The sequence below is a fragment of the Perca flavescens genome, chromosome 8 (assembly GCF_004354835.1).
Source record: "Perca flavescens isolate YP-PL-M2 chromosome 8, PFLA_1.0, whole genome shotgun sequence".
NCBI lineage: Eukaryota > Metazoa > Chordata > Actinopteri > Perciformes > Percidae > Perca > Perca flavescens.
Window position 1 is genome coordinate 19,149,662 of NC_041338.1, and position 27,488 is coordinate 19,177,149.

General features: G+C 40.6%; 1 protein-coding gene across 5 annotated transcripts; it reads left to right on the forward strand.

The window, feature by feature from the left end:
- Positions 1 to 203: 203 nt before the first annotated feature.
- tasor2 (transcription activation suppressor family member 2) lies at positions 204 to 26,629 on the forward strand. 5 transcript variants are annotated; one of them, XM_028584285.1, is made up of 22 exons: positions 204 to 708; positions 1,006 to 1,154; positions 1,235 to 1,330; positions 1,431 to 1,503; positions 4,112 to 4,203; positions 4,314 to 4,451; positions 6,016 to 6,149; positions 6,252 to 6,268; positions 6,354 to 6,450; positions 6,562 to 6,656; positions 6,778 to 6,884; positions 7,329 to 7,401; positions 7,519 to 7,590; positions 8,231 to 10,378; positions 10,789 to 11,542; positions 11,755 to 12,217; positions 14,072 to 18,673; positions 23,917 to 24,039; positions 24,125 to 24,278; positions 24,380 to 24,485; positions 24,730 to 24,911; positions 26,077 to 26,629. In XM_028584285.1, exons 1-22 carry the CDS (start codon positions 672 to 674, stop codon positions 26,172 to 26,174), a joined length of 9,810 nt encoding a protein of 3,269 aa, XP_028440086.1. In that variant the 5' UTR covers positions 204 to 671; the 3' UTR covers positions 26,175 to 26,629. The 5 variants fall into 5 exon arrangements, with proteins under 5 accessions (XP_028440086.1, XP_028440088.1, XP_028440087.1 ...); XM_028584287.1 differs by having other exon boundaries at positions 11,227 to 11,542; XM_028584286.1 differs by having other exon boundaries at positions 204 to 705.
- Positions 26,630 to 27,488: the final 859 nt, after the last annotated feature.

Sequence of the window (27,488 nt, forward strand, 5' to 3'; positions counted from 1 at the left end):
TGCAACGACTGTTAATAGGGTTAGCACTGCTACCAACTTTCCCCACAATCTCTATTAAACTAAACTAAACACTAACGTTACATAAATAAGAATCCACATTATAACCTCAATCTGTAGCTGTATCACGTTAAGGGTATAAAAAGGGTTTTCAATGGCATTTCGTTAACAGTTAATGTTAGCAATCATTATTTTTTATGGGTAAAGGAAAACACACAGGAAAAGTGAATCGCTGGCGCAGTCAGACTAGCTTCAACGTTCTGCCTCACCCTCACCACCACCACAGTTTGGTGTAGACTTTCAAGATGGATGCTTTCAACTCGATAGGTTTCTCTTTCTTTTTCGAAACGGACTACATGTGTAGACCAGCCCGGCATGAATACTAAGGAGCTTTAATTGTAAAATGGATTGAATACCCGTAAAACGATAAAAGTGGATTTTTTTGTTTCTACGTGTTCGGACGGCCGTTAATTTTGCAACTTCCTGGTTGTCGCATTATTAATGTCGCTGTTGAAACTGCGGCGAAAGCTTAAGTTAACGCCACTGTTGAATGTTTGCTGGATACAGATTACATAGGACTATCGTTATGCAATTCTGCTGTAATGTTTAAAACCAGAGACAACAGTTTTCAACGAAGGGCAAAGGGAAAACGACATATTTCATAGTGTTCAGCAATGGAAAGTGGAAATGGTGGTGCCTCGAGGAAAGGTGGTGAGCTTTTTTCTACTCGTGTAACTTTCACTTTAGGATTGATAAGAAACGAGGATCGGATATTTATTCCCTCCTAACTATATTTGAGATTTAACGTTAACGTTAGAGGTACTGCTGTTGTATGATTATACGAAAAAAGGACGCGTAGATAAGGTGCCATGTCTCACATTACAAGAAGTCCTAGGCTTTTGAAATATCCGGAAACTTTTTTTCTTGTAGAAAAGCGAAAACGTTTGCTGTAATTTCGCAGTATCGCTTTTATATGATTCTCATGTTTGTATTTTTGTCCACTTCCAGGTGTTTTAGTAGCTGTCTCAGAAAGTTCTGGCGTCTTTCAAAACAATATTTTGGCTCCACTTAAAAGTGCGTACTTGTATGAGGAGTCAAAGCAGTCTTTCAGGTATACATCCGCTGTCTTGGTAAAAAATCCAGCACTGGAAGAAAAGGTCAGTCCAAATTTTAAATCCGTTTATTTTTACATAGCTAGGTTTGGTTGTCATGAACATACTTTCTTCTTTTATATCAGTATTGTGCTTTCCGAGCAAAGAGAAAAGAAGAAGGATATTCAGAGGAGGATCTGGAAGAATCCTATGGGTTTTTGCTGTTTGATGATGTCAACAAGGTAAAACGCTTGAAACACCAGCACACCTGATGGAAAAAAAACAACCTGCTCCAACAAATCTTCCGATCTTATTGATATCGATATTTGTCTTTGTTTAAAGGCAAATGCACTTGGAGAAACTGGTGTGCTCACTGGAAACAGCACATGCACCACTCTTGGAGATCCCTCCAAAGGTAACTTGTGGTGATTTTATTTCCTCCTCTCATACTGCCATTATATCAACCAGTAATGAAATCACAGTGACACTCCGCAGCTCAGCCACGACCGAACAAGATGTCACATTATGCACTGAACTCCGAGTTCAGATTTGTATACAGCAATTTCTGTAACATAGATATACTTACTGGTTACTTGGTTAAAAAAATGTAAAGAATAACATTAATACTTTCTCATTCATTTTAAGTATTTTACCTCAAGTTATTACCTTGATGGCGATATCCAGAAGACTGTCTGTATGCATCTGGCTTGTTTAAAGTATCTGTAGTGTGCAGGAGATCAAGCTAAGGAGTTGTCCATGTTCAGTTTTTGCTCCCCTACTTTTGAAAGTGAAAGCAAGTTGAATAGCTGTATAAATGTATACAAGTGAAAGTGGAAGCTTTTCTGTTCTGAAACAGAAACTATAAGTTGGTGCACAGCAGTTCAGGATATGAATTGTGTCAAAAGCAGAAATACAATGAATTTAGCATGTAATTCAATTTAAGTTTATTTATAGTGTTAAATCATAACCGAAGTTTACAGATAGAATAGGTATAGACCACACTATAATTTACAGAGACTCAACAATTCCACCCCCAAGAGCAAGCGTTTGGTGCGACAGAGTTGAGAAAAAAAAGCTTTGTTTAATCAGGAAGAAACCTCGGACAGAACCGGACTCTTGGTGGGTGGCCATCAGACACTGCCATTTATTGTCTTGTTTCACTGTTCATTTAAACATGGATCTCATTTAACTTTAACATGTATTCCTGTAATGTGTTTTTCTATATTACTTCACATTTGAAATGTTTCCTCTAAAATATTTTGTCTGTTGTCCCTCCACCCACAAGGCTTTGATAAGTGAGGAAGTTATCAGGTATAAACATTGGTCAAAGTCCTTGTTTTTCTGTAGACAGTGGTATGAAACCACACCGGAGTGGTATTGCAACAGATTTCTTCAAATACACATTTATTCTTAATATTATGACTTGCTTTTTTGATGGCTAAAAGAGATATTTGGAAAGGTTATACAGTTACTCTTCACTTTGTCTGCACGTTGCTACAGGGGGAGTGTAAAAGACACACCAAACCGACCAAACAGGTTATTTGCTCTTTGTTTAGCCTCCTACATTCAGATAGAGACCTGAGAGAATTTACCTGAATGTCGCTCTTTGTCAAGTGTCTTATCTATCCCCATTCATATTTCAATGCATTGTAATTATTTAATTATACTTTTTATATTGTAATAACATGAGTCTAATACCCTATTGATAATAAACTGGCTCTTACCCCACTTAAGAACATACACTATGTATTTGTAAGACATGAATAGGCCTGTACATGTGACCTTTAGTGATGAAGCGGAAACATCCACACCTTATTTTTCGTCTGCTGATGTCATTCTCCTGTCAGTTCATTTTTAAAATTCTCACCGAGATACATTAGAAGTAGTGAAGATAACTATTAAAATCCTAGTATCTGGTGGCCATTAAGGCCCTGATGTACTGGCCGTCGGTCCAAGTTAGGCCAACAGCTGGTGTGTGTGTGCGTCCGTCGCTCTAGTTTTTTGCAGTGTGTCACACACCATCGCCACACTTCGGCCTTCGTCTGCCTTTTTTTTGTTGGACATGTTGAATCAGTGTCCGTGTCGGCGCAAGGATTCCATCTGATTGGCTATTTACGTAGCTTAAATTAATTAGTAAACAAGAACAAAAAAACGGTGAAGAAAGCAAGCAAACAAACGACTGTGAAAGCGCACAGAAGGCTCTTATCATTTTTTTCATCTTCCATCTCATCTGATCAATCCAATACACAGAGCTGTCAAAACTGACAAAAAATGTCTTCCGGCGGGGAGTGAAGCAGAGGGACTGTAGGCTCTGTTCTGCCGCTGCTGATTCGGGCAAACACTTCTTAGTTGTAGGTATCATAGCAACGTTTTTATCCGCTTTCCCTTTTTGAATGACTAATAGATTACCGCCACCTGCTGTTAGGGAGAGTTATTTCCTCTCACGCAGGCACAGAACAAACATGGTAGTTGGGTGTCATCTGTAATCTTTGCGTTGTGTTCATGTGCAATTTTTTGGCCAAGACAAAGGCGAGGCACGCCTCAGTCAGACTATTTCTTGGTTGTCTGCTTGGTGTGTCAGGGCTTTTAGGCGTTCTTTCTGCTGCCGGGAGACTACACGTTCTCCTTGTGGAATGATTAAAGTTTGTTGATTTGCCCTGTGGAAACTAAGAATTAAGTGCTTCATTTACGAGTGAAAGCCCAGATCTAGGTAAAAGAAATCGCCTAAAGTATCTTTAGTGTTATTAAAAACTGGATAGAGAACATAATGTAACATGTAGAGTTCATGTTCAGCTGCAGTGGGTGTGGTGAGGTTAAACCTGTGATGTGTCCTTGACAGCTGTTACACATTCATCTTTCAAGGTGCAGCCTCGCTGCTGTAGAAGTGCCAGGTGTTGTGAAAGACACTTTAAAGTTATAAGTTAATTATTGTATTGGTTTATTATGTCCTTAAATCTTGATAAGTGACCCTCCCTGTATTTATTTTTAACTAGACCCATTAAGTGAAAGTTTTCTTTGTTTAGGTGTTTATGTATCAATGTACTCTGACTGTTTGGATCTCAATCGCTGGTATCATGGGAAATCTGGATACGTTGCCATCATCAGGCTGACAAAGGTATTGAAAGAAAGAAATTGTGAAATATTTGTTAGGTATGTGGTCATTGTGTTTTTGTTCCTAGAAAATATTTTATGAACAACATCTTTGTCCTTTCTTGTTACCAACAGGGTAGAGTTAAAAAGGTTTTAGAGAGCTACACCCAGAACTTCACTGCGCCCACTGTGGGGTTTGACTGTCATGTGTCAGAACAGTTGCCTTCAGTATCTGCCAAAACCAGCTCCTTTCTTGCCTTCGAGAGAACCCAGGTAAGAAGAGGCATGTGACTGGTGATGAAAATCATACAGCACAGCATTTCCCATTCTCCGTCCTATATAGAAGTGGTTCTCAAATATTTAACAATAATGTACCTCCTTTGAATTTTCTTTTCATTCAAGTACCCCCTGACCAGCACAAAACATTTTCGGTAGAAAAAATAACCTTGCTATATAAAGAGGCACAATACAGCGCTAGCTGTCAGTGTTTAAACAACAATATTGTAACTGAAAACACTTAAATGCTACATTTCCAATGTTAAGAATCACTAAATCTATTCACAAATTTTGTTGTATCATTATTTTAGGAATTATGCACAACTGATATATATATATTTTTTTATATATCTTACGTACCCCCTGCAGTACTCCAAAGTACCCCTAGGGGTATGCGTACCCCCATTTGAGAAACGCTGCTATATATTGCTAGCCTGGGTAAACCCTGACGAAGTTCCGGCAAATTTGAGATTTGCTCCGCAAGTCAGTCTGGCGAAGAGCCCATTCAAACCCATTTCCAATGTCCTCAAAATTGAGGCACCAATCACAACCGCTGAGGCGGGCTTTACACCAATCACAACTGTTGAGGCGGGCTTTATGCGACGAGGATAGCGCAGCGACGGTGAGCAGCTTTTTGTTTACATTCAACATGACGGCTACCGAAGCCATGCTTCGCGTGCTCGGCCATGACTGGCGACCGGCAGGTCAGTCTGACATATGCCGATTTCATGCCGGTCAATGCTACAATTAACTCACAACATAAGTTATACGAGTTACAGTTCTCAAGGACGCACGCACGCACACACGGACAGAGACACAATCCTTTCTCTCAACTTCTCCGCCGTGTGTGGCGCGTACCCGCCAGATTTTGTGGTGGTAGTGCACTATATAGGCCATTTCCCCCAGCCTAAAAAAAATCCCAGTAACATCTGGCTTTTGTTTTTGGTGGGAAAGGTTACAATCAGCCTTTATTCCCAGGACAAATAACTCTGCAGTTGTCATAGGGCTCGATTGGTTCCAGCGCCGGTCGACAGTGATAGAAACATGATGCCCGGGTGGACACGCTAATTTTCTCCCTTTTTCCAGCACGATGCTACGATGCACGTTGCCTATGGTGGTAGATGATGTTCTGTCATCTTGGCCACAAATCCGTCTCCGCCTAGCAGCGCTTGGACATCACTTCATATTAGTCGGCACCGAGTTTGATAGAGAGACTGAATAAGTAACAGATAAAGAGAAGCAACCACCGTAACATCGTCACAAGCTTCCATTTTGCTTTCTACTGTTTACTAACCCTGTTTTCCAGCGTGTTCGTGATGTTGAATGTGACACACCAGGAAAAAAAAACAAAAGGCATACTCGCCTACTGGCAATAGAGAAGGACTCTATTGCCTATTTTTAACATATATTTACCCAAACTTAAAACCCTGCAAAAGCATGTTAATTTTAGTGGAACAGGGGTATATGTGTTTTTCTAATCTTTCTGTGTGTACTTCCTTATGAGCACAATATTGTTGAGTACTTTTAGGCAGCTCAAGTGCGTCTTGCTTTGTCCTTGCAGTATTACATGTATGAGCTGCTAGATGATGGAAGTAATGTGACGACTCAATCTCCCAGCGCTGCCTGTCCTTTTGCCATTGTATCATTTTCATACACGGATACCAAAGCAACGATTGTAGCATCACAGGAGAAAAGGTTCTGTATCACTACAGCAACACATGTACTTTACCAAATACTATTTTATACAAATTAATAATAGTAATGTCAAATTGATCATTGTTTTCATATTTCTTTCAGTGAGGTGAAAAATCTCGGTAAGTAAATATTGTTGTCTAAAAGATCCATTTACTGAAAATTGATTGTTATGAATTTCCTAATTTAATTCTCCACCACCACCAGTTTGTCATTACTTTCCTTGGAGGGGTCAGCTTCAAATAGGCACCCTGTTCTATGATGTTGGTCTGAGGTCTACAGTGGCCTTAATCCCTGCAGAACTGTAAGTTAAACTGTGAAAATAGAAAATACACACCTTTTTTAATTCTTAAATGTCTTTGATGATTTAAATTATAACCTATTTTCTGTACTTTGTCTTATTTTTCCATTGTAGACCACCAGTGGTGAAAATTGGCAGAGCCATTTCCATGTCAGATCTGAGAAAGCTATTGCCAAGGGCTGTCTTTGAAACCTGCTTCTCTGGTGAAGGTGTGTTTGAAATATTAGAAAAAACAGCCTTATTAACCAAGAGTTAGAAATGGTGTCTCAAGAAAATTCTTAGATTTTTTGAATATATCGTTGATGAATTTGGCTTTTTTATGTCTTTCAGTCTTTCTAGATGGCTTATACTTTAGTCTGTATGAGTTAGTTTCTTCTGAGGCAGTAGAAACCAACTCACTCCCTCTACTTCTGCGTGAGATCAAGGAGAAAGATCTTGTGAGTTTCTGTTTATTGTCAACTTTTCAGAGATTGTGAGGCTTAGGTTAGTCATTCCATAAAATGTCAAAAATAATCACAAATACCCTTCACGATTTATCAGAGCCCATAGTGGTGGTTTATTCAGTTTGGTCACAGTCAGAAACGTATAGTATTCTATTTTAACTGATATGAAATGCAGGAAACCAAGCAAACCCTTACATTTTTACAATTGTAACCAGCAAATTATTGGTATTTTTTAAATCAAAGAATGACAATTAATTATTAATAAACAAACAATTATTTATTGTTGGAATTATCAATCATTTTCTGTCAATTGACTAATCAATTGTTTCAACACTGGAAATTCCCAGTCAATCTAATCAGTTTCCATGATAATATTAGATTTTCCTTGCCGTCAACATCCAAAAACTGTATCTGACAAACTTGCTCATTTATGCACAGGCTCTCACTATTCAGCTGAATGATGGTGGTTTTCTTATCCTGTTGCACTCCTCACATTTCCTCACATATGATGGTAAGATATAAAAATGATGTTGTCGGTCTCACGACAAAACCTGCTGAATTCTATTTTTGTTTACAACCATGATATAACTTCATATCGGCCACATACAGTATCTTTTTGTTTTTCCAGATACTGGTTCCAGTGCAACTGATGTCCTGCAAGGCATGTTTGTGTTTCCAGTCTCGCAGGTTATACAGACAGGTGATTACAGCATGTGTTTAACAGTGGATATTTTCATTTAAAGGTCCCATGACATGGTGCTCTTTGGATGCTTTTATATAGACCTCAGTGGTCCCCTAAAACTGTATCTGAAGTCTCTTTCCCAAAATTCAGACTTGGTGCATAATTACAGCCACTAGAGCCAGTCCTACAATGAGCTTTCCTTAGTATGTGCCATTTCTGTGTCTGTAGCTATTGAGGAGGAGAAAGGGGGAGTGGGGGGGAAAGGTGGAGGGTGGGGTGTGGCCTTGACCAACTGCCACTTTGCTCGTTTGAAAGCCATGATGTCTCTCTCTCACGGGTGGGCCAAATTCTCTGGGCGGGCAAAGCAGAGAAAGGGGAGGTAACCTTGCTCCTTATGACCTCATAAGGAGAAGATTCCTGATCGGCCCATCTGAGCTTTTATTTTCTCAAAGGCAGAGCAGGATACCCAGGGCTCGGTTCACACCTATCACCATTTCTAGCCACTGGGGGACCATAGGCAGGCTGCGGGAACGCATATTAATGTTAAAAAACCTCATAAAGTGAAATTTTCATGCCATGGGACCTTTTTTAATATGTTGATATATTTATAAATAGAAAAGCAGAGATTAAACAAGTGCTTTTTCTTGATTTTTCACAGACACCAAATCTGGAGGGAAAAAGCCTGCCATTTCATCTGAAATACTGCAGGTTCTACAGGTGCTTAATTATGCAGAAGGCGAAGTTGAGAAAACATCCATTGACCCAGGTGAAGAACTGTGTGAAGTCTTGGCACAGCATATGCAGCGTTACGCAGCCCTGATAAATCCTGGGTTGGCGTTAAGTCCTGCAAGGGAACTCAGCATCTTTCCAGATCAGTATGATGTGCTGGATGCCCACAAGCACCTCTACTCATGCCCGGAGTTGACTAACAGGGCATGGCAGAGCTTCAGGTCATACTTGAGCAAACCAGTCTCTTTTCAACTGCCATTGTCCAAAGCTTCAGAAATCCTGGCACCTAGACAAGAGGAGCGAATAGAAGACCTTGATGATGATGTCTACATCTGTCTGTCATCTCCTGAGGAGGCACCAGCCAATCCTGTTAGCATGGAGTCAGAGGACCAGTTGACAGGCCAGAGATCTCCTGTAAACATTGAAACACCTGTTGACAGTTGTATAACAAGTGCTGCAGTACAAGTTGACGTAACAGCTGTGCCTCAGAATGTTGTACCAGATGATTTGCATGCTGGGGATGCTACTAAATACACTGGCAAATCTGATATGACTGTGCTGATCAAAACTGATGACATGGGGGCAAAAAATGTCTTGACTGCCTCTACATCACATGACCTTCCTGCAGAGCTGATTGTCAGCATCACATCGGCAGAGCGAACTGTCACTGATGAGAGTTTAGGTATGATCAGTACTGTGTCTGCAACAATGCATAATGACATTCAACTTTCTGGTTTTTCAACAGCCAAATTACAAATGACAGGAGTGAACTCTCTGAATGATAAGACTGTTACAACCAAAAAGGTTTTGGATTGCCCTGAGTTCACCAAACTCACGAAAACACAAAAGAGGAAACTACGTAGGGGACATTACAAAGGTCGGAAAGGGGTATCTAAAGTGTGCGTTGAGACTCGAAGTTTACAAATACCAGTGGAGGATGACAATTTGAAGAGTCAGAAGGAAGACCAGGCCAAGGAATCATCAGGCCACCCACAGTTGAGTAATCCTTCTTATATTGAGCGGAGGAAAGTACAGAGGCGACAGTGCAAATTTAGAAAACCATCATCTGTTCGTTTAGCGGTTGCAGAGGAGAAACAAGTAGACCCTGGACAGCAGAACTCTGAAAGCACATTTTTAATGGAACTTGAAACTTTTCCTCTGAGAAAGAAAACTGAGCGCTGGGACTTAAAGCCGGTCATCAGCGAATGTGGAAGAATCTTGGTGCCTCATGGCTCTCTAGATATTGCTGATCAGATTAAGTCTTTAAAGGATAAGATTACATCTACAAAAGATGAAAAAATGTTGGTTGATGCCTCTGTTAATGACACAGTCGAAATGGAGCAGGAGTCTAGCACTGCTCCAAAGACAGCAGTGGATGAAACAGAGGCTACAACATCCAAGGATGGAGGAAACCATTTTCAAATTGTTGTTAATGATGTTAATCCTGAACACAATATTTTGAGACCTTCAGATGATGGCAATGGTTTATTGACTTTGAATCAAGAGAGTACTGAACATTCTTCAAAGACTGATTCCACAGCAACTTCTCCCTCAGAAGCAGTTAAAGAAAAGCATACTAATACTCTCTCCCCAGAAAAGATTGCCACAAAAGGTGAATTATTGTTGAGTAAATTGAAATCAGTTCTTCTAAGAGGAAAGAGAAAAATGGATTTACTTGTGTCAAAGGAGATGACTGCAGATACTGCCCAAGACACTGAGCCCCATCTCAAGAAGGGCAAAGTTGATTCAGACACTGGGATGCTGAAGAGTAATTATACAATTACAAGTGTCCAGGACACCAATGCGCATGTCAAGGAAGTTTCAAAGATGCTGTCAGTTGACCCTCTTTTTGCATATGCCCTAGGCCTGACCCCTAAAGAGACACCAGATAAGATAAAGAAAACTGAGGGTCAGGATACTCAACAAAGGCAAGACTCATCAGAGACCCAAGAACAAACCATTTTAGACAAACAACCTCAAATCATACACAGGCCTCCATCAATCTTTCCAAGAAGGGGAAGGATTAAAATGCTCAAAAAGCATCAAGGCATCTCTGCAGATAATGTGAAAAAGAAATGTGAGTTCTATTTCAAAATTCTGAAATATGGAAATGGTATTTTGTGCATGATAATTAACACATCTTCAGTATTGTGCATGATATTGAAACTGACTGACCATTTTCTTGGATCTGTCACCTTTGCAACTGTCCTCAGCTTGCTATCACTGCGCTTGGCTAAGTCTTGGCTAGTTCTTAGTTTGCTTTTGCTCTTCTCTTGCCTGTGCTGCATTTTTGCCTGTCCTATGCATCTGCACCCAAACATGTTGTCATTGGCTTAATAAACCAATCCCTTTGTTTGAAACAGTGGCATATTTTACAAGTTGGTGACAGGTCCCTAATAGTAAAACAGGTATATTTCAAATGCTTTCAATGTGCTACTTTTTATTTTCATGCTGTTTCTCTTTTTCTCCTCTGTTTTGTCTTCACAGGGTGGTTGCATTTTCAAACCCCAGCTTGTTATGCCAGTGAAAAACTCAATTACAAAGAGTGTACTAGGGATAATTCTGTCACCAAGACTGTTAAGGAAAAAATGAACAGTGCTTGCTCATCTACAGATGCTTTGAACTTACTTGCTGACTTGGCACTCAGTGCCAGTAATGACCAGGTTCCACCACAACCAGACCCAGCACTTGAGAGAGAACCTGAGACAAGTTTGAAGAAGTGTGACCTTACAAAAGATGTTACCACTGCTGAACAAGAGTCAGTTCTTCATGCTCTGCTTAGACAGCCTGCTGCTAGATCCATGCGGCCTCTTGAGTCTCCTTCACCAAGCCATCTTATGGGAGGTAGTGAATTGGTTGGTTTGGTATCTAAAGAACATGCTTACTCATTGCCCCCATCTTCCTCTCTACTGTTGGGTTTGCCAGGTACACCCTTCCAGGTATCTCCTTTAAGTGGTTCTACCAGACTGCTGCACCATCACCAGACAATGTATGGCGATGGAATTAAAACACTACACCCATCTGTCAGCCAGACAGACAGAAGTGAAAACTACCACAGGACTCCAGAATACTTGGAAAAACACATGGTGTGCAGAAGAAAGTTCAGACACTCCCGTACCTTTGTTGACAAGGATGGATCTATCCAAGTCACAAAGGAATGGAAAGAAAACTATGACTTTAATCTAGACAGCAAGTTCACAAATGACTCAAAGGATAGAACTATCGTCCGAGCCTTGCATGGGTATGTACATATGTGTTACTTTTTTATACAAAGAATCTTAACATAAAAGTAAAAAAAAGTATCTTTTAACATAATTTCAGTGCTATACTTGTTTGTATCTAGTTGAGAAATGTGGGCAATATGTGGTAACATTGACTTTTAGGTCAGATGACATAATAACCAATTATTCAATTGAAAGAGCTAATTTTTTGTACATTTCACATATTTGACAGCCCGTGGGATTTCTCCATGCAAGACACCAATGAAGAAGTGCGGCTCATCGTCCACATGTGGATTGGTCTGTTCTACAGCCGGTCCACAGCCAGGTTCTTTCATGTTGACTCATACCCATGTTCAGAAGAGAGTGATTCTTTGGAAATGCCTAGTGGAATGGTATCAACACTGGCTCAATCTGAGCTCAAGGCTAATTCATTTGCTCCTTTCCCGAGTGTAACAGACGCTTCAGACCATTCGATTTCAAAAGCTTTGGACCTCAGCAAAAAACAGGATTCTGTGTTGGACCAAGGATCTGTGGTTTTGGACTTGTCACTGAGAAACTCAAATGCAGAGATTGTCACTTCAGATCCACAAGTCAACAGAAAAGAAACTTCTGTGTCTGGTGATCTGAAAGAAGCTATTGAAACATTGAAGACACTCAAGTCATCCATGGGGTTACAGGTGGCAAGCACAATTCAGGTTTGGTTCTAAGATTACCGTTACATTGAATACATGCATTTAATGTATTTGTAATGATTTCCAGATGGTCTTTAGAATATAGAACAATTAAAGGATCAGATTTGTGCGCTTGTTAAGTAGTAATAGACATATTTTCATCTGCATAATTAAGGGACTATCAATAAAGACTTATTATAAGAGGGTGAGTTGAAAGGGACAATAGTTTTCTGGCAGAGTGCTATGGCATCTTCATGGGATCACAAGAACTCTCTCTCAAAATCCCCTCAGATCTTTTATACATAGCTCCAAACAGTTGTCTCTGCATTCTGCAATGGAGACTTTGGACAGGGCTCTCTCATCTCCATCCTCCCCTGGGATGCTAAAAAATTGGAGGCTCTGATGGACATTTAGAGTTAAATTCACTACCCCGGTTTATTCTGTCAATCTACCAGGTTTTACCACCATCTGATATAAAGACTCTGAAATGCTATTTGGCACATATACCTGTTATTACACCTGGTATTAAAATCCGTCCTGAATAATCTGATCACAAGTGGACAGTTGTAAGTACATATGGGAATGCACCCACGACTCATTTCGGAGGTGGTCTGAACCACATACAGTATGACCACATTATTTTAGCAGTGTACAGAAATGTTTCCTGGGCCACATTAAGGACGGTGTACTCAACTATGAACAGTACTACCTACTCATTTTAAAGTATTTTAGAGTAAATTGTGCTTTTTGGATGTTATTGTCATATTGTCTGTGATGTGTCGGTGTTTTTATTCCGGTGCTGCCTGCTCTTAAATATCCCTGAATTTCTGGAGCTCTGTGCCCTGCGGTTGCCTGCCTAGCCTAAAACAGGCAGCATCCTGGACAACTCCAGACAGGGAAAGTCCAGCTTCTATCCAGGAGCACAGAAATGAGGCCAACTACGTATAGTTGGTGCCATTCTGCCTCCTGTACAAGTCTCAACTCCTCCACCAAAGGTGACTATCCACCTACTGATTGGTAGTTTCAGTGGCTAGTGTTCAACTAGACAAGGGCTGCCCAACTAACCATGTACCAGGCCCATTATTTATTTTTCTTGAGGGTGGTGATCCCAGAACAGAAAAGGCCATGCCTCCTGTGTTTGAGCTCAGACTGGGAAAGCCGTATAGCTTATATGTGATCCTGTGTAGACTACCCTCCAAGTCTTGGCTTCAAGAGGGAGCCCCATATTCCAGATAAGTTGGCTAAGTCCTGTTATGGCCTTCTCATAAGGGTGTTCAAATCACTCCTTTTCTGACCATGGACCAATTTTCAATGGGAGACCCTACCAAGAACTATTGTCCCAGACAACCCAACTCCCATGCAGTCTGATGTAAGTACATCCCAGCTTCCTGACGATGCCTCCTATGCTCCTAATAGTTTGCACCACATATACCAGAAGAACTATTGATGTTTGTGCACTTATTTTCAAGAGCCCTGTGCAGTGTCAGTCATGTACATACTTGTGCTGCACTCTGGTAATGTGCACATTCCACAGATGGACTGCACATACCATGCTTCTGATGTACTGCATGATGGCTACAGAGATTTAATCAAATGAAAGGGAATGGAATCATACATCTTATTTATTGTATTAGGACTGATGGGAATAAAGTAGACAGAGAAGCAGCAAATGTAATGCCAAAATGGGTACTTTGTTTATGACTGATGCACCTGTTAATGACAACTAGCTTTGTTATTGTGATTTACAGTATTCATTGTTTGAATTGCTGGTGCATTAATAGCATAGTGACCTCGAAAAGTCATGGCAAAACAGTAGTCACGGTTTTCACACAAAATATATGTAATTATTCTTATTCTGTTTTCTTTTTCTTATTTCAGTGTAACAAAAAACAAGTACACTACACAGAGATCATCAATGAGATAAATGATGCCGGAAGCACCTATGAAAGTAAGAGGAAAATAGCTGGGAGCCTGGAGAACACCGGACTATCTTGTAAAGATGACCGAACATTCATTCTTGTTCAAGACGAGATGAAAAGTGTATCTATTCAGCCAGAAAATAATCCAACTGCTTCAGGAATTGGCAATGTGTTACATGGATGCAACAATGAGGAGACAAATGTGAAACATAGCATTGAAAATAAGAGGAAAAAAGCTTGGAGTCTGGAGCACACTGATGTACCATTTTGTAAAGGTGATGAAACATTCATTGTTGTACAAAAAGAGATGGAAAGTGTATCCGTTCGACCAGAAAACCCAACTGCATCAGGAATTGGCCATGTGTTACATGGATTCAACAATGAGAAGACCGATATGAAAGATGGCCTTGAAAATAAGATGAAAAAAGCTGGGAGCCTGGAGCACACTGATGTACCATCTTGTAAAGGTGATGAAACATTCATTGTTGTACAAAAAGAGATGGAAAGCACATCTGTTCAGCCTGAAAATAATCCGACTGCTTCAGGAATTGGCCATGTGTTACATGGATGCAACAATGAGAAGACGGATATGAAAGATGGCATTGAAAATAAGAGGAAAAAAGCTGGGAGCCTGGAGCACACTGATGTACCATTTTGTAAAGGTGATGAAACATTCATTGTTGTACAAAAAGAGATGGAAAGTGTATCTGTTCGACCAGAAAATCCAACTGCATCAGGAATTGGCCATGTGTTACATGGATGCAACAATGAGAAGACAGATCTGAAAGATGGCCTTGAAAATAAGATGAAAAAAGCTGGGAGGCTGGAGCACACTGATGTACCATCTTGTAAAGGTGATGAAACATTCATTGTTGTACAAAAAGAGATGGAAAGCGCATCTGTTCAGCCTGAAAATAATCTGACTGCTTCAGGAATTGGCCATGTGTTACATGGATGCAACAATGAGAAGACTGATACGAAAGATGGCATTGGAAACAAGAGAAAAAAAGCTGGGAGCCTGGAGCACACTGATGTACCATCCTGTAAAGGTGATGGAACATTCATTGTACAAAAAGAGATTGAAAGTGTATCTGTTCGACCAGAAAATCAGATTGCTTCAGGCCATGTGTTACATGGATGCAACAATGAGAAGACAGATATGAAAGATGGCATTAAAAATTCAGAAGCTACAGCAATGAGTTTAGTTCAAAAACATGGAAAGGATTCATCAAAATCTGTGACAGTTGTAGAGGTAGACTCCAACAAAGAAGCAGGCAATGTGGTTCTTACAGTTAAGCATGATGCAATTGAATCCAAAGATGGGGAAAACTTGGAAGTGAAAGAAAATCCATACCAACAAGGAAATGTAGAACCTTCTCCAAAAGTGATTCTTACAGATGATGATTCAACAAACAAAGAGTCAGGTATAGTCTGCAATGGATATATTTTGGAAAATGAGAAGCAGTTATCTGGAGAGGAACCTATATCAGTCTCACCAGGCAAGGCTGAAAATGTTAAAGATGTGGATTGTTGTACAGTCTATAAAGGTAAAGTGATCGAAGATGAAGATCCCTTTGGAAAAGAAAATGGATTTGATGAGAAAGACAGTTGTGTTTCACCTGTGGAAGCTAATAGTGAATTGAGTGATCAACCACTACCTATGAATTGTGATGGCCCAGATTCAGTAAAGAAAGATTGCATTACAGAGTGTAATCAGAAACCGCCATTTGATGAGCAACCACCTAAACGCAACAAAGAAGATGCCTGCCATGATTTGCACTTGAGAATGCTGTGGGCAAATGGCAGTGTGTTGACAGATGAAAATGCCATTTCAGAAAAATCTCCTCACACTTCATCAGAAATGGAGCCTATTTCTAATGAACCAGCAGTTGAGGAAAATTCAAAAAAATATATTTGTTTGGCAGATAAGGCACATTATCAGAAGGCAGCATTACCCATGTCTGATGAGAACAACTGTTCGTTAGAGGTTTCTAACGCAAATGGGTCAATTCCCCAGACAAATGAGAGTGTTGAAACAGAATGCCAAAACAAAGTAATGGCAAACTTCAATCTAATCGGTGTTGATCATGAAGATGGGGATACCCAATCAATTGAGGGAGATCAAAAAGTTGTAAACCCAATTGAAAAAGAACAATTTTATCATCAGGCTCATTCCCCTCAGTGTGAAGCTGAAGCTGCATTGACTAAAGAAACAGACCTCAAACAGATCGAAAAAACAAATGTGGGATTGGAAAAGATCAATATTGTGAGTTTAATTCCATTTATTGGAATAGACTCCTCCAGAGAGGATACAGTACAACAACACGACACACACTCACAAGGCAAGGTTGAAGAAGTTGACCAGGAAGAAATACCATTTATCAGTAAAACTACCTACCCTGAAACTGTCCAACCCACAGGGTTAGGCGGTACATCTGAAATGTACAGTAAAAAGCCAGAACGGTCTGCTGTCAAAATATCACTTTCACTTCTTGATGTAAGGGAAACCAACCAGCCAGTGGTCTCGGGAAGTGAGTCTGACGACCGGTGCCCTACCCCAACGATGGACGAGAAACCATTTCAGTACTTAACTTGCTCTGGACCTAGTAATACTAGTGCTTCTGCTTTTAGTGGTAGTGAAACCTCCAAAAACATGACTCAGAAATGTCTTAATACAGGCTCAACATCCAGAAAGGATGAGGTGCCTCACAAGTCTACATTTAACAGTGATGCCACCCCTCATCATGATCTTGAACTAAGAACTCATAGAGTTCTTCAAAGTATAGACAAGTTCCGCCACCAAACAAGCCACACTAAAACATCCAGCCAGATTGAAGCTGAGAAACACTCTCTTGATCAAACTCCTAACCCCAAAAACAAGTACATCCCCACTTGCTTCACCACAAGCCACATTGCATCTGACTTTAAGGACAAGAAAATGCAATGCAATACAACACCAGCAGTGGTGTCAGCCTCTACCTCACCAGAACTGCACACAGAATCAACAAGTAACTTTCTCATATCACCTTTCAAAAGTAAATTAGAGGAAGTACTCGGTGTAAAGTTGCAGCTAAAGAAAACTAACTCCCCAGTTCAACAACACCATTTTGAAAGAATAGATAAATTACAGGAAAACTCCGTAGGGCAAGATTGTCATCCCTACAGATCTATTCCCTGTACTGAGAGTTTGCAAGCCATTAAACCAAATATTGACCAAGGTAGACATAAAACAACCTCACAGAGCAATTTAAGTCATGAATTGCGTTCATACAGTCAGCGTCCTGTCATGGCAGTGAAACCATCCAAGACTGATGAATGTCAAGCAGGTTGCATCTCTAAAGACAAACAAATTGAAAATGCTGTAATGTCCCATTTTTCTGTCAATAAACCGACAGAAACCCCCGTAGTCACATACACCATACCTAATACCATGTTCTTGGAGAAAAAGACAGAAAGTCTCAAGGAAAACTTTGAGGGACTAAATGATGATAAGCAAGATGCCAGTGAGCTTTCTTCAAAGAGCAGTTGGTTATCCAATGTAAGTGAATCTAACTCCGATACAGCTAAATTTGTGCTTCAAGATCCTTTAAAGCAGTACCAAGGAAGGGACATTTCAAAATTAAACTATATTCCTTTATCTTCTTTCCCCGCACAGTCTTTTGAATCTGCAAAAAAATTCTCTAAACTTGTTGATGGAAACCAAGGTTTCATTACATATAGTTCAGTTGAGAAAGTTGGGCAAACAACTAAAGAGAGTATTGAGATTGATCAAAAAGACTGCTCAGATGCATCAACTTCACATGCGGTTTACAAAGATGGTGGCATAATAGATGACCGTCTCTTCCTGGGACCTCAAAGCTCACTCATGTGTACGGTCTATAACACCAGCAGGAAGACATCCTATTCTTTTCTGGAGCAGGTTTCTCAGAGGTGCCTACAAGACGACCCCACTGAGGCGTCAATGGAGCAGGAGTGCCTTATCTTCTCAGAACAAATGAAACAGCTTTTGAAAAGGAGTAAGAGGGTACCCGTCCGCCAACAGGGCACACATGACGAAGTGAATTTGTCTTGCGCCAGTCCTGTGACTGTGCACTTTTGCAGTCTAGAAGAGCAGGAGGATTCAGTGGATCACTTGACTGCACATTTAGATGTACCGTCACTTCTTGGACAAAAAATTAAGGTAAACATGTCTGACAGGAAAAAGACTACAGAGGAAGACCAGACTCATTCTCCAAATGTGTCTCGGGGAACAGGGAACCCCATGGAACATGCTGGAGTTTCTGCTGTGACTTCAGAGTGTGTCAGGCTGTATGAGGAAATGATGAATGATGTTTGTGCTGTCAAAAAGATCCCATCTAGACCACACAAACACTTCAGAATTCATAGAAGTTACTCAAAGGCTGAACCAAGTAACCATTTTGACTTTTGTGATCAAATGAAGAGAGAGATGGATGAGAGTTTCCGCAGTAATCTGAATTCAGTTGTGAAGAAATCCTGTAAAACAAAGTACAGATTCTACGTACTATTGACGTCTGATGATGCCTTCTTTGAGGAAACCAAGGTAAGACAAGTTTTCAACATCTAATGCAGTATTTAAATATATACTATTTATAGCTTGCATTCCTGAACTAACTAAAGTGATAAGCCACCCAAAATGAATTGTATGACAATGTCACACTCATCCCCTGTACAGAAGACGCCGGTACAAATTAGTTGTCTCCTCAATCAACATGGCATCATGACTTTGCGTAAACATACACGCCATTTTCCTAAAGCTAAATGGTGTGTTATCTGTACGCATTTTGAGCTTTCCACTTGTATGTCTATGCTGTATACAGTGGATGTAAACATACACACTACGTGGGGTCGCCACGTGGCATCTTATCGCGAGAACGTGCCGTACTATCGCGAGAACAACGTCACACGCGTGTTAAAAAGAAAAGGTTGGGTTTAGGAAAAGAACATTGGGAAAGGCTTTAGTAACAAAAAAAAAATGACAACAACACGACTGTGACTAACGTCACACGCTTAGGAAAACAAACGGTTGGGTTTAGGAAAGAAACATTGGGGAAGGCTAAAAAAAAAAAATAACGCTTTACAAACGCCACACGCGATCCCGGCTCTACTGGGTAAAAGTCCTGTGTTTTACCAGTATGCCACCCCAACCAACCTCCCTCCGCGGACTTATGTCCTTTCATACTACTCGCTACAGTGAAAATTCACACGTAATGTAGGTCAATGGCAGCCAAACAGCGTTAATAAACGCGCCAAAAAGCGATTATGCGTCTTGATAATGCGCAAAAACAGCATACGAATTGGCGTGTCATACACCACTTTGAGATCAGTCTGCCTCAATCGAGATCAGAGGTTGTCGTCAGCTTGTATTTTAAGTTAGTGTCACAGCATAACCATGACCCTGGGAAAACTTGATACTAGCGTTATGTCTAGGGGCTTCCAGGGTTTTGGCAGCCCGTGCATATGAAACTACAGAGCTAAACACTTGGTTTGCCGGGCCACAGGTAAAATGGATGGGCCTACCTGTCGTCCTTGGCTCCGCTCCATCAGCTGACCAGCTCTCCCAGTGGTCCAACGTTGATCAGCCTCAGTGCTCCGTTGACAGTGCATTTGTAGACATTTAAGAAGCGGACAATAACCTTAACACACTTGATGGGGGAGGATTCTTTTGTCACGACCTTCAGAAACGCGTCTTTTATCCTCCGACTGTCCCTCTCTTATCTTTTTCTTATTCATGCAAACTTCTAAGTCTACTTCTGCAGAATAATTCTCTGCTGTCCATCTGTATGATCAGTATGTCCCCACAGTCAAAATATAGCTAATTAAAGCTGCGAGCAGCGATGGATGGGCCCTCGCGCCTCTGCGCGCGTCGGGGTTGCCGGCGGACGCCGCTCCTTGCGACCGTGCATTCGCGCGGCACTCACACGCGGCAAATCGTCAACAATGAAAAGGGAACTCCCCGCCAAGTTCAACTATACCTCACACAAGAATCAAGATTCATTAGCTGTGAAAATGGGCGTGGCTTAAGCATAGGGGGCGGCCCAAACCATGACCAATGAATAAGGAAGTCTCTGCTGAGTTCAATGATATCTCACATAAGACTCTACCTTAAACGGTTCAAATGTTATGAAAGGGGGCGTGGCCTGAGTACGTGGGCGTGGTCAAAGTATAGCGGCCGGCTCAGTATCACACCTAGACCACACATTCTAAGTTTCATGTAAATCGGATGATGTTTGTCATATAAGGCAGATTTCCAGGTGCCAGCGGGGGAGCGCTATGACCAAAAGTCAATTTTGGCCTGTAGGTGTCCTCAGGCCTGGACCCTTGTCAATCGTGAGAAATTTCGGGCAGATACGACAACGTACACTCAAGTTACAACAACTTCTTTGTTCATCGCTAAACACTCAAAATGGCCGCCACGCCCACAGCGTCTGACGAAAAGTTTTCCTTTTTAATAACTTTTCAACTTTAAGATGTTGGGATGGTACAGACCAAGTTTGAAGTCCATCGGATGAAATCTCTAGGAGTAGTTCGTTAAAGTATAGCACCTTGACTTTTAGGCCTACTTCCTGTTGCCACTAGGGGGCGCTATGACTTTAAGTAAATATCGGCCTTTAATTGTCCTCACGGTTGAAGTCTTATGAATCCTGAAAAGTTTTGAGCCAGTTGGACAACGTACTCTCAAGATACACCCACTTTCTGTTTTGGCGGCGAAACGCCGCCCCGCCACGGCCACACCCTATGACGAAAAGTTTTTCTTTTAACAACTTTTCATCTTTAACTTGTTAAAGACCAAATTTGAAGTTGATTGGATGAAATCTCTAGGAGGAGTTCGTTTAAAGTAAAAAATCGCACTAATTTTGAACTTTGAAATCAAAATGGCAGACTTCCTGTTGGGTTCAGGGTATGGCTCTAATGAAGTTTTTTGTACATCTTGACATGTTACATACGTGTACCAAGTTTTGTGAGTCTACGTTAAACGCAATGCAGCGGCTCAATTTTTTTAACTTTCTAGGGGGCGCTGGCGAGCCATTTTTGTGCGCCTATTCCCAAAACCCTTAAAATACGTACATTTTCACCAGACTTGATGCGTCCGCCAAATTTGGTGAGTTTTTGAATATGTTAAGGCCCTCAAAAAGGCAATTAATTTGACGTAATAATACTTCCTTCAGTTTCAATAGGTCCTTCGGCGCTCGGGCCCTAAATACACTGCTTCTTACTCAGTCCTCAAACACTATCTCATAACTACTGTATACTGCACTACACTTACAAATTTACTGTCACATATTTAGTAAAGATAAAGACAAATGAACAAACATTAGATAAGGTGGTAATTTCAGCTTGAGTGATTAGTCAGACCAGCCAGGAAACATGTGGTGTCTCAGCCACATTCTTTCACTGTGGCCTGCCACGCCTGATCTTTCAGCGTCCTTTCCTTTATTCCTGGGAAGGGCAGCATGACCTCTGATCACAGCTAGGACTGGGCAATATGGCCAAAGTCTTCTAACTCGCTATAGGTCATTTCATATCTCGATAACATTATTTATCACAATATAGCATGTTTTCCGGTAATTCAATAAATATATAGTCTATATGAAATAACCCCATTTTGTATACTTGTGTAGGGCTGACAATCCGCTCATGAGACAAAATATGACTGGAAATATTCAATCAAAAGTCACAAAATGAAAAATTAAAGCTGCGAGCAGCGATGGACGGGCCCTCGCGCGTCGGGGTTACCGGCGGACTCCGCTCCTTGCGACCGTGCATTTACGCGGCACTCAGACGCCGCAAATTGTCACCAATGAAAAGGGAACTCCCCGCCGAGTTCAACGATACCTCACACATGACTCTACGTCATACGGTTCATTAGCTGTGAAAAGGGGCGTGGCTAAAGCATAGGGGGCGGGTCAAACCATCACCAATGAAGAAGGAAGTCTCTGCTGAGTTCATTGATACCTCACACAAGGGTGTACCTTAAAAAGTTCAAATTTTATGAAAGGGGGCGGGGCTTAAGCATAGGGGCCGGGTCAAACCATCACCAATGAAGAAGGAAGTCTCTGCTGAGTTCAATGACACCTCACACAAGACTCTGCCTTAAACGGTTCAAATGTTATGAAAGGGGGCATGGCCTGAGTAAGTGGGCGTGGCCATATTATAGGGGGCGGCTCAGTATCACACGTAGACCACACATTCTGAGTTTCATGCAAATCGGATGATGTTTGTCATATAAGGCAGATTTCCTGTTGCCAGCGGGGGGCGCTATGACCCAAAGTCAATTTTGGCCTGTAGGTGTCCTCAGGCCTGGACCCTTGTCAATCGTGAGAAATTTCGGGCAGATATGACAACGTACACTAAAGTTACAACAACTTCTTTGTTCATCGCTAAACACTCACTCAAAATGGCCGCCACGCCCACACCGTCTGATGAAAAGTTTTTCTTTTAATCACTTTTCATCGTTAAGGTGTTGGGATGTTACAGACCAAGTTTGAAGTCCATTGGATGAAATCTCTAGGAGGAGTTCGTTAAAGTATAGCACCTTGACTTTTAGGCCTACTTCCTGTTGCCACTAGGGGGCGCTATGACTTTAAGTAAATATCGGCCTTTATTTGTCCTCAGGGTTGGACTCTTATGAATCCTGAAAAGTTTCGAGGTAATCGGACAACGTACACTCGAGTTACACCCACTTCCTGTTTCGGCGGCGAAATGCACAAAATGGCCGCCCCGCCACGGCCTATGACGAAAAGTTTTTCTTTTAACAACTTTTTATCTTTAACTTCTTAAGATGGTACAGACCGAGTTTGAAGTTGATCAGATGAAATCTCTAGGAGGAGTTCGTTAAAGTACGACATGTGGAAATGGCCAAAATCGCACTAATAATTCCTTCAGTTTCAATAGGGCCTTCGCCGCTGTCGGCGCTCGGGCCCTAACGAGCACTATGAAAGGTTTTGCCACAAACTCAAATGACTGATTTCTCTCCTGTATAACTAACCTCCTAAGACCCAATAACTGCGATGTGAGCTTCTAACTCTAATTGAAGCTTTGTGTGACCTTGTAACTGAATTACTGTAGTTTCCTCAATAAAAATAAAAAATGAATGGCTAAGGTTTTTTAGTCTTGACATTGCTCAGCCTAAGACATGGTCAGTTTTATTTTCAGGAATATGAGCATGTCTACGTTTTCTGGCAGTAGTTGAGACCTTTGGCTACTAACTATGTCTCCTGCAGTTAAAAAAACAGTTGAATAACCATCAAACTTTGTGGAGACAGATGCTCTTTTCTTCTCCTCTGCATTTCATTCATTGTTCTGATCATTCTGATATTGATTTATGACCATTTTAAGATGAGCGGAGAACATTTCTCTTTGTTTAATATCATTAAAAGTAGAGTCTGGCGAACATACAAGTGGTCTTAAACGCTTGGCTACTCTGATACCTATAGGTGCAACCTCAAACGGTCCGTGTGGAAACCCGTATATCACGAACAATTCCTATTGTTACTTGACTAATTAAACCGCGCTTATAGTTAAAGTTGTGGAAAATAAATACTCTGAACCATCAATCAGCCGTTTCTGAACAGGCACGCGCTCCAAAACGGCCACTGCACTAGTATCAAAGAAATGCTGAATTCAAGGATGTCATACAACCCTTTAATAACCTTTGTACATATTTGCAGTCACAAAATATATGAAAGCAAGTCAAGACAGGTGATTCATTTGAAGTCTAAAGCAGTGTAAGACTGAAAAAAATTGCTTTATAAATGTGGGTAATTTCTCTGTGATTTTCAAAAGGCACAGTTAGAGGCAGAAGGCCACACTGCTGTACAGCCATCTGAGTTCTTCCTTGGTGAGGATAGTTCTTCATCTCTACTCATCATCCTCAGGAATGAAGACATTGCAGAGCACATTTGTGAGGTAATTGATCAGCTGATAAAAAAGATCCTGAGAGGACTTTTGCAATAGGTAATCATTAATTAATTACTGTTTTCTGCTATCTAAGGTCCCACATTTGCTCGAGCTGAAGAAGTCCCCAGGTGCGCAGTTTGCTGGAATTGACGAACCAGATGATGTCGTGAATCTCACCCATCAGGAGCTCTTCACGAGGGGTGGCTTTGTAATGTTCGACAGAGCTGCACTGGAGTCCCTCAGTTTTTGTATGTGCACTTTTAACTAAATATTAGCTTTTTGTTGTTTTGAGATCTTGTCCTGTGAGCAGCCAGTTTAACTTATGATATCAACTTGTATGAATTTTAAGGCGAAATGAAAAAAATGTCAGAAATCTTGCAAGAGCGAAGCAGAACGGGGAAGTGGAAATGGATGCTGCACTACAGAGATAGCCGTCGGCTGAAAGAAAATGCAAGGTAGGGGTCAACTTTGGAAAAAAAAACTTGTTTCTCACCTCGTTTAATTTTGCTAACTGACCTCCTGGAATTAACCACAATGTGTTTCCATATATCCTCTTTTATGTTTAAATTTAGATCTCTTTCACAGATTTTGAATTACCATAAAGAGTGTTTGCCATCATTTTATGCTAATTGTGCACTTATATGAAAGCCTTTCTGTTAAAGTGTTGCTTGTCTGAACACTATCTCCTCTCATATTCAGGTTGAGTGCAGAGGCAAAAGAGAAGACGCACTTCCTAAACTGGTGCCAAGAAGCTGGAATATTGGAGGTCTTGCCTTATCATGAGTGTGACCTCATGTCGAGAGAGCAGCCTGACTATCTCACGTGTTTGGTCCGTTTGCAGGTCCAGAATATATCAGCCCGTTACCCTGTTTTTATAACCGGTGAGACACTAATGAACAAATACATTAACTGTACCTTAACATTTAATGAGTCTCATGATATTGTGGTATTATTTTGAAGGTGTCGTTTGCAAGATTTTATAAACCTCTCTAATACATAATTAAAAGCAATTGCTCGCAGTGCTTTAGTGCCTCAAATCGACAATGTAAATTGGACATCAAAAAGAGCCCCAAAATTTACATAGTACTCGCTGAATTTCTGGGTTAGTCTCACCTTGCCAGACCTACCTCCACAGCGCTGCGAAGGAGGGTCTGGCTAGTCTACACAGCTTTCCCGGGATTGGCGAGAATCGTGTTCTGGTTTATCGGCATGTCTTTAAACCAGTAACAATCGTCATGGGTGGCACTAAGCGCCGCACAGAGCTCCGGTGCCGCTGCAAAATAGCTTCGGGAAAGAACTTGTTTTGGTAGAACGTGTACGTTTTAAAAGTTGTTTTAGTCGTGCAACAGAAAACTCATATTCGACAGATAGCTAGCTGTCTGGATTTACCCTGCAGGTATCTCAGGAACAGTTAACCATAGTTCTCATAAATCAACCAGAGTTTAAAATTCCAACACAAAGAAAGCGTTGGGTAACGGAAATCTGGCCAAAAAGGACATACGGCAGAACTTCCCGGCGGCAACGGGGCAATCCCGGAAGTGGAACGTTGTGGAAATAGAATACGTCTGGGTTCACCTATAAAGGTTTTATAAGCAGAAGAAGCTTAATTCCTCACATACAACCACACAGGACAATGTAGTAAAATCCAATCATTGCATTTAAAGATGCAGTAGGTAAGACTTACAAAACTAACTTTCTGTCATATTTGCTGAAACTGACCCTATGTTCCAGTAGAACTACATGAAGCAGGTAATTAAAAAAAAAAGAATCCGGCTCCTCTGGCACCACCTACAGCCTTGTGGGGGGAGGGGCTTAGGAGACCGTTTTGGGCTTTAGCAGAAAGGGGGGAGGGACTGAGAAGTTGTCGATGTTCACATTTTTTTGCTTAGTCCTGGATCTTCACAATCCTACCTACAGCACCTTTAACCCATCCTAAGCATTAGGACCAGTGGACAGCCACATAACTGGGGAGGAACTTGGGGTTCTTTGTCTAGTTATTGTACATTGCAAAAAGGAATGACATGTTTTTCTTCTGTATTCTAACAGATACAACAACAGACAGCGCATTTGGAAAGAATGGAATTTTAACAATGACTTTTGACTCTTTCCTGACGTATTCTCCAAGCAAACCAATTACAGCCTGACTTGGAAAATGTCAGATGGACAAACTTAAATTGTGCTAATTCAAGAACAAAACTCACTGGAGAACCCAGTAATTTACTATTTTATGGTGATTTAAAACGTACTACATTTAATATTTTTCTTGTGTTGTCAGTAAAGCTCTTTTGCATCAAGCAATAATTATTCATTTATTGTCATTTATGGGATTTTTTTTTTTTCATTTTTGTCAACTAAGTTATTAAGTTAATGGATAGAGTGACAGTGCCAATATACAGACTGTATATACTGCATTTTGTATTATATTTTTTATTGTAAATTGTTTTTACAGTGTATATTGTTTTATTTACAATCCTGAGTTTATACATTTGCAGCACAATCATTAGTGTTTGTTTTTAGATAAAAATCGAGAAAATTGCAACAAAATTTAATCAGGATGTTTTCTGTTTTATATATTAAAGTATACTACTGCACACTGTTATGGTTGCGTACAGTGATTCTTAAGTATTGGGTGTTAAATAGTTTTAACATAATTACTAAACACTTAATATTTCATGACATGTACAAAGCAATTTCACTAAGAATAAAGAGGTTTCATTAATTGTTTTGCCTTAAAAAGTCATTCATAGGGGCTGAAGAACCTACACTCGCAATACATTGTTGCCGGTTTTCCACTGTATGGTTTGGCTCGACTCGGCTCACTTTTTGGTACCCCTAATTGTAATAATAATAATTATTATTATTCTATTTATAAAGCTCTTTTAAAACAACACACCGTTACGAAGTGCTTCACATATATGATAAAAAATACACGTAAATACAATATAGCCTTCATACAGATGTACATACATAAACGTACATATGCTGTTTGGTACTATCCTCAACTTTTGCTCATGGAAAAGCAAAAAAGAGCGAGTTGAGTTGTGCCATGTGTTCCCACTCTGACCATCCTTACAGAAATAAGGCCCACAGCTGTTTACAAAGGAAGGATGAAATGGCCTCCATCTTGCTGTATACGGAATAAACATAAATGAGCAAATTAACTATTTAGTCTACTGTGGGGAAAAATGATTTGTTTGTAGGTAAAGTGACGCATAAAACATAAAATGGGAAATTATAACAACTTTTACCAGGAGAGGGCCTCACTGAGAATAAAATAAATCTCTTTGAGAGGAGTGTCCTGGACAGGACAGCAGCAGCACATTGTACAGAGGTTGCAAAACATTAGGTCAGACTTTATAGAATTACATAATTTGTAGATATGATCATAAGGATAATGTAAAACTGATAAAATAACTACACATACCATAACGGAATATAAAAGAATATGCATTGACTTC